This window comes from Protomyctophum bolini (assembly GCF_963924005.1).
Source record: "Protomyctophum bolini genome assembly, chromosome: 17".
In the NCBI taxonomy this organism is placed as follows: Eukaryota; Metazoa; Chordata; class Actinopteri; order Myctophiformes; family Myctophidae; genus Protomyctophum; species Protomyctophum bolini.
The window spans coordinates 16638023-16646098 of record NC_137878.1 but is presented as its reverse complement, the minus strand read 5'-3'; the positions used below and the strand labels follow the sequence as shown (position 1 = coordinate 16646098).

At 44.1% G+C, this 8076-nt stretch overlaps 1 protein-coding gene across 6 annotated transcripts in view; it reads right to left on the bottom strand.

Moving 5' to 3' along the window:
- Positions 1–1020: 1020 nt before the first annotated feature.
- cica (capicua transcriptional repressor a) overlaps positions 1021–8076 on the bottom strand; it is a 50767-nt gene continuing 43711 nt past the window's right edge. For 4 of the 6 annotated variants that reach the window (XM_080788232.1, XM_080788233.1, XM_080788236.1 and 1 more), the window contains exons 19-22: positions 6955–7106; positions 5839–5976; positions 5129–5254; positions 1021–4871 (exon numbers count right to left, since the gene is read on the bottom strand). In XM_080788232.1, the coding sequence (XP_080644358.1) occupies positions 4615–4871; positions 5129–5254; positions 5839–5976; positions 6955–7106 (673 nt within the window). In that variant the 3' untranslated portion in view covers positions 1021–4614. The remainder of the gene's footprint in view (positions 4872–5128; positions 5255–5838; positions 5977–6954; positions 7107–8076) is intronic. The other 2 variants (XM_080788235.1, XM_080788237.1) reach the window with 1 other exon arrangement.

Here is an 8076-nt window from a genome sequence, read left to right as displayed (position 1 = left end):
TATTTTATTTGAATGATGAAACCCAGCTGCCATTAATAGTTGGAAATGGAAATGGAAATTGCGGAAATGGTGGAAATGGAAATTGCGGAAATGGTAATTGCGGAAATGCGGAAATGGAAATTGCGGAAATTGCGGAAATGGTAATTGCGGAAATTGCGGAAATGGTGGAAATGGAAATTGCGGAAATTATTCAAGTTATGTTATTATGTTATTATAACAGCTACTCATGTTATGTGCAATAATTTGTGCAGTTATGGAAACAGCTCTTTGTGTTTATGCAAGAAAATGTAACACATTTATTTATTTACATATTGTGTGCATGCACATTGTACTTTGATACATTTTGCGAAAATAAAGCAATTGAAAGAGAGAAGTTATCAAGTATCATTAATGTCGTAATTTTATCTACTGGCCCCTGGCCCCTTGCCATTTTTGTAATGTGGCCCACAGGTAAATCTATTTGAGTATCCCTGCACTAAAGGTCTCTGTTAAAGACTGGACACATTAGGACAGCAACATGAATTCTGATGATGGAGGCAGGATGCTCATATTGAAACACCTTGTGAGTTGGTAGGTAAAAATAGCACATCTATTTTTTACCTCAAACTCACAAGGTGTTTCAATATGAGCATTCTGTCTGCCTGAAATAAATCATGGTATATAAGCACCTACATGGGAGCTGCCTGCTTCCGCCACCTGCTCTTGTGCGTGCTAGATTAGACATAGAATGTTGTAACGTGTACTTCATGCTGAACAAACAGTGAACATTCAGACTGGTCTTTCATCATTGCTCCTCGCACTATTAATAATAATAATAATTCCAAGTGGAGGACAGGCAAATCAACAGAAAAGAGATGTAAATAAAAAAGAAAATCCATGTCTTGCAAGTTCTGAAATGGAGAATAACTTAAATAGGCTCTACAATGAACAGAAAAAAGTACAGTGGCACATGCAGTTTTTACTAGTGTACTAGTGAAATAAGTAAAGAAAAAGTAAAATAAACCCATGGGACGAAAGACATTGTGTTAGGTCTTTAATATTTTCAATATTTAGTTGTTTTTTGTTGTTTAGAAATATTGCACATGGTCAACATGCCTGTTTATGAGTCAACACTCACCTTGCTCATCCTAAATTCCTTCTCCAAAGTAAGGACAGTTTATTTTGAAGCACAATCATACAGTGTACTGTACACGCATACGTGTGTTTGTTTGTTTGTGTGTGTGTGTGTGTGTGTGTGTGTGTGTGTGTGTGTGTGCGTGCGTTTGTGTGTACGTACATCTGTGCATGTGCGTGTGTATGCACATGCATGCACATGGACACATTACAGACCTCAACCCCGAAAGCAATATGTATTGATAGTCTTTTATTACCTATATATATATATACATATATATATATATATATATATATATATATGTATATTTATATATATATATATCCTGAATCATTTGTGTTTTCATAACAGTCAAGATGGTGAACAAAATAGTCACGGTGACTATAAAAATACTGCCTCTAGAGATTATGCAGAAGGAAAAATATAATGTGAAATATTATGTTAATGTATGGTGCGGAGCCAGGGGTTTGGTTGTGCCAATACAGTACATACGTGTGCCCAAGAACACGCATACACACACACAGACCTCTATGCACATATATGGAAATATATATATATTTTTTGTTTTTTTCACACATCCAACGGTATACAGAGAAATAAAAGAGATACCCATAGTATTAACTACCCCTGCTCTTCAGTCTTCACAGAGGAAGTGAAGTGCAAAAAAAGTGCTATTTGAAAAACTTGTCTTTGACTTTTAGTAAGTTACGCGCGCTATCTCTTCGACGATAACAATAAATTTGTGTTTTCTTCTTTTATACCATAGTATCACAACAGCTCATTCTCCTGACTCACTGTACTGCACTGTAATTAATATCTATGGCACAAAAGCCTTCCTCCAAAAGAACACAAAATAACCCACCCAATTCCAAAAGGAATAATAAATGTCCTATTGCACCATTTTTATGGGAAGGGATAAAGTGTCAAGAGGAAGAGAAGGGAGGGGGGGGGGGGGGGGGGTGGGAGGGCTCCAGAGACTGCCCTCCAGGGCTGGTCTAGGATCTGCTTTCCCTGAAATTAACCCTAACCGGAGCCATCCTGAGCTACATTACGACTGACCCTGGACCAGTGCTTAAGGGCACTTTCTATCAACACTTCAGAGAACAGGGGGGAGGGGGAGTAATAGCGCATGGGGAAAGGTGGTCAAGGGGCAGGAATCTGAGGGCAAGAGGCCAGGGCTAAAGGGTACCCATGGGAGGGAAAAGGTGACTGATAACATATGGAACACGATTATTATTATTATTATTTTCTACTAAAACAATCTCTAAAAACAATACTTTCCTGATTTAACTTGCGGCCAACCTCTCCCGCAGCGAGAGGGGCCACACATATTGTGCAAACACCTGATTTCAACGTTTTTACAAAACGACAAGAAAAGCCCACCCCCGTCACCCCCTTCTTCAGTGTGTCAGGTGAGCAGACCTGGGCAGAGAGGGAGGGCCAGGGTGGAGATTATAAGTGTGGCGGGGGGGATTGGAGGGGGCCCACAGACCGTCTTTGTCCCCTTTTTAGAAGTGTTTTTTATTTCTTCTTCTTCTTCTTCTTTTTTGTCTGTTTGTTGTGTTTTTATTTTTTCATTTTTTTATGCTGGAGAAGAAACACCATAGAGCCACGAGAGAAAAAACAGGCCACGGTAAAACAGATTATTTCCACGGCAACGATAACAAGAAAAAAGCAACGTCATTATATCCACTGGTGGGAGGGGGATGGGGGGAGGGGGCGGGGATTTGGGAGAAGTTGGGTTAAAAACTCTACTTTTGCACTCTGTTGGTTAAGTACATGTTGTTGTTGATGGTGGGTTTTGTTGTTGTTGCTGTTATCCTTCTCTACTCATTTCTCTTGTGTCTTGTCTTCCTGTTTGGTGGAAACACGCAGCCTCCGGGCCCAATGAGCATTGTCACATTGTTTTCTCCTGCCTGCGTGTGTTCATCTTTCTGCTCTACTGTGAGCAGCTCAGCGTTGAGCAAAGTGTTCATACGCTATCCTTCCTCTCCTCATACACCGTCCGTCAGTCTTTATATAATCTCTTTTTGGGTGCCTAGTGTCCACACCGGATTTGGGGTTGGGAGGTGGGGTGGGCTGGGGGACCCCACCTTACATACAGACATACATCATTCATCAACTCCAGCCACTCAGTCTGTCAAAATGGCAATAACTGAAGGTGCAATGATTGGTCACACTGAGTCCAAACTCCTGCCCTCTTTTTTTCCTTTTTTCCAGGAGAAATGGTATTCATGCTTCGAGTTCAGTTTCTTTCAGTAAATGTTTTCATCTTTTACTACAATCACTAAAAACTGTGCAGGCCAATGGCTTGGTCAGACCATGATTGACTGACGTGTATGTGTGTGTGTGTGTGTGTGTGTGTGTGTGTGTGTGTGTGTGTGTGTGTGTGTGTGTGTGTGTGTGTGTGTGTGTGTGTGTGTGTGTGTGGTTATGTGTGTGTGTGTGTGTGTGTGTGTGTGTGTGTGTGTGCTGTCTGTCTTGCAGCATCGAGGGGCTGTGGAATATCAGTGGAGGTCGTTGGGGTTGTATCTGCCTCCCGACCACTGTGCTGAGGGGTGGAACGGGGGTGGGGTGGCGGGGGTTTTGGGTCGGAGGTCAAGTCAATGGCATCTGAGGGCTGGCTGGCTGGCTGGCAACAGCAAACTGCATCTCCACAATAAGTGACAAAGTGCCTTTGTGTGTCATGGTCCTGGTGGCAGAACGTGGGGCCTGCCATCCAAGAGTAACAGTCTGATTTGGTAAGGGTGTGTGTGTGTGTGTGTGTGTGTGTGTGTGTGTGTGTGTGTCTGTGTGGAGAAAGACTATGTGCATGCTGGAGATTACATATGCACCGGGCCGTGTGTGTGTGTGTGTGTGTGTGTGTGTGTGTGTGTGTGTGTGTGTGTGTGTGTGTGTGAGCGTGCGCGTGTGTGCATGTGCGTCAGAGAGATAGAGAATGTGTACCACAGACTCTGAGTGTTAAACTACAAACTACTGTACAAATGTGCTGAAGGCGAAACCTGGGAAAAACGACGACTGAATATGTTCCAAACACAAGAACAGGCAGAGGACACTTGATTTCTCTTATGTTGCAGGCGATGCACCCACCTTTGAGGCTTTTTGAAGTGTCAGACAAGAGCAATCAAGTGCACCCTGAAGCTTGATTTATACTTGGCTGTGCACTGTGCATCGCACCGAAAATAGAAGACCTACAAGCTCACAACAAGTCACAGTGCGATGCGTCGTCGTAAGCTTGTAGGTGCGAGAGTCCCGCATGCAACCAAGTATAAACAGACTTGAGCTGTTCATCTATGAGAGAACATTATGCATATCATGTATTTTTGCCCAGGGCTGCCAGAGAACAGCCCTAGTGGAAATGATCCACTGGAACAATCCTAGAGTACTGGTTCAACACATAACAGGAACACTCTCTCCACTCTCTCTTCCTCTCCTCTTCCCTTCTCCGTTTCTTTCCACCCAAACTTCGTCTCTTTCACATTCGTGTCTCTCCAGGAGCTTTAGGATGCCTCGTTCCTCGGCTCCTCTGAGCCGCGACCTTTATCTCCTTGTTGCTCCACTCCTCCGTCCTCCCGGGCCTGCTGATTGGAGAAGGAGGAGGGGGCGGGACTCGAGATGTCGGCTAGTGATGACTCGATGAGTCCCGGTGTGGCCGTCTGCATTATCTTCTGGCGGACCTCGCGGATCTTCAGCTGGAGACATACCTTGCTGGGGAACGTGTCCGAGTAGCGTGCCTGGAAGGCAGCCGTGGCCTGGGCTGGATGGAGGGGACAGGGAACGAAGGACGGGAGAAGGAAGGAAGAATAACAAAAAACAGGAGAGAGATGAGTGGCAAATAGAAGAGTTCTTGCAGAGTGTTGTCCAGTCTGTTATCAAATGTTAGTACACGGCTCTGTGAATGTTTGTTTCTGAATCACTGAATTCATTTGTCAATAGGAAATGAGGCCAACCCTGGCAGGTCAGATCAAGCACTGACGATCAATGGGGGAAGGAGATGACAGCGGGGGGTTTTACCTGAAGGGAAGAAGCCATGTTCCTGGAAGAGTTGCATGACCAGGGCCCGGCGCTGGTCCAGGGTTCTACGTAGGGAGGAGTAGGGGACCCGGTCCAACTCTCCTAGTACATCGTCTGAGTCTGTACCTTAGGAAACAATGAGCCGCATTGTTAACACAACAAGGGGCCATTTCACTGAAATGTCATTCAAATAGCTGTTCAGCAAGTGAAGTACCACACATTTTAGGTCAGATACTGTACTGTACTGATCATTTTTGTGCGAGTCAAGTATACGGTGAGTCCAATGTTTTCGTTAGCCGGTATATACCGGCCATTGGCCAATAAAATGTTTAATTGCACCGATAACATGTTTATGTTATGTGAAAATACTGTTATTTTATCATTTAAACCTATTATTAATATTATTATTTGGAATAAGGTGGTTTGACATGGCTACAAATGTTTTAACCAGATGAACACTAGTATCACTATTCATAATAGGTGAATATTTGGTGAAAATAGCTGAACATTCTGTCAAAATAACAGCTCTACGAGCTCGCAACGCAAGCTATTTTTGCCAAAGAGATCTGGTGTAGAGGGCTAAAAAAGCTGTGGGACAAGTACAGATCCCTGGGGGACCCCGGTTAACACTGTATATAGGCCAGGGTTGAGGTGGTAAGTAAGTAACATTAGCTGTGCCTGTGGATGCAGTGGTGGGGTTCCTGTCCTACCGGTTCTGTCGAAGGTGAAGATGTCTCCCTCGCACTTGGCGGCACTCTTGGGCGTGCTGGGCTCCGAGCTGCAGCTGGAGAGCCGGCGGGTCTTCCTCCGAGGAGAGGTGGCTTCCTCTGCCATGGGTTCCATCAGCTCTGGAGGGGTGTGTGTGTGTGTGTGTGTGTGTGTGTTTAGGAGGGGTTGACGATACGAGACGGATAAAAAGAGGGATGTGAGAAAAAAGGTCAGTTTGAGGAAGAAAAAGAAGAAGGGGGAAGAAATCAGAGGGTAGAAAAGTAACCAAGAAGGGGAGCAGGGAGAGAGACAAAGAGAAAGCAGTAATTATGAGAAGGTGCACGTATACCGGCGGGTGTTAAATCACATGAATAATATCCACATATTCTAATAACCAGTAACACATCCTGAGAGCACGTTGAAACAACAGAGCTTCTTAATACGGCATAGTTGAGAAGCAGGAGTTAAACTATTAATCTGGTGTCAGTGAGGTCACATGTAGAGTTGCTGGGCGGCTCCATATACAGTATGCAGAACTAGTATGTCAAACCACGTATGGCTATCTAGAGTTTGATGAGGTCAGTGTCGTGATCTTCATATATAAATTACATAGCAGATCTAGAAGCTACGCAACGAGTTACATCACGATGTGTTGTGAGCTTGTAGATGCTATTGTCGCAGCGAGAGGGGCCACACATATTGTGCAAACACCTGATTTCAACGTTTTTACAAAACGACAAGAAAAGCCCACCCCCGTCACCCCCTTCTTAGCTTTTTTTGTGCAACATTATTGTACAACTAGTAGTATAAAATAGGGCATGTTTAATCATGCTAATCCATTTGGTAGTCGATTATAAAAACATTTTAGAATGATTTCATTTTCTTCATTGAAAACATCATCATCCCAAAACATTTTCTTCTCGATTAATCGAAAAAGCAAAAAACAAAACAAAAAAACACTTGAACGCAACCAAACTTTGGCCAGGTTTCGCCTTTAGCACATTTGTACACTAGTTTCAGTCCAGTTTTGATCTGTTAACAAAATTGTCAAAGTATTTAGCCTTAGTTTTGGTCAGTGAAAAAGAGCAGTGGACAGAAGGTAGGTTGGTCCCTCTCACCGGTGGAGTTGCGTCTCTTCCTGCGGTAGCTGCCCAGGATGGCCCTGGGCGAGGTGGCCAGGCTCTGCAGCGTGGGGGAGGGGAGGACCTCCTCAGGTCGAAATTCTGGCAGTTCAGCAAAACGCTCCTCGAAGGACGCTCCCGACAGCACCCTAAGAACGGAGCAAACACCGGCGATGACGACCTTGTGGACAAAAACCCAGATTATGAACCCTTATTTAATCAATGGAAAGACCCGAGGCTGATTCTACAAAAGCCTTTTGTGAATCAGTAGTTCTCACACTTTCAAGGTTTAAAAAAAAAAGCTCAAAAATTGCGTACAAGCTTGCAGTGCGGCATGAAATGACATGCTGTCCATCTGCTACTTTTGAATAGCCAACGCAAAAATCTAAAATGACACTTTCCCGGTTTAAATGGGTTAATCAGAATAATCACTTAAACCCTATATGTCGATCACCGGGGTGCCCCAGGGATCTGAACTCCACCTATTTTCCGTCTACACCAGTTGACCCACCATTCTAAGGGTCCTTTTGGAACCCCCTAAAAGAACCCTGAGGGTCCCTGGACCCTACATTGAGAACAACTGCTATATACCAAATCTCTTCACAGAAACCAGCCAATCCATGGCCTTACAACGCATAGCAACGTGAGTAGTCCTGTGTTTAGATCTGGCATTTTTGCTGAACACAGAATGTTTGCCTATAATGACGGAGCAAGAACAGGGATACTAGGGTTCATGTAGTTAAGCAAGCCTAGTGGACTATGAACTCATTCTTATTTATAGCAGTGACCTAGGGCGAGTTGCTGCAGTGGGAGCAAGGCTCACTCATGTTCACACACTCAAACCCGAGAGCTTGTCTTGTACTGTTGGACACAGTTGGCTCCGGTACAGCTCCACTGATACAGAGGATGCAGTGTGATCCAAAGCCTTGCTCAAAGGCAGTGTAGGCAGTATAGAGGGTACGCACATGACATCATCCTCATATCGGGAAGTTATGCGGGGACGCCTACTGAGTGGCAAAAAAACTACCCTCAGGCATTGACAGCCCATACAGTACATCCAAACATCTGATTGCAATTGCAGTAAACAATGTTAAACAACATTAAACTTTTATTAAACTC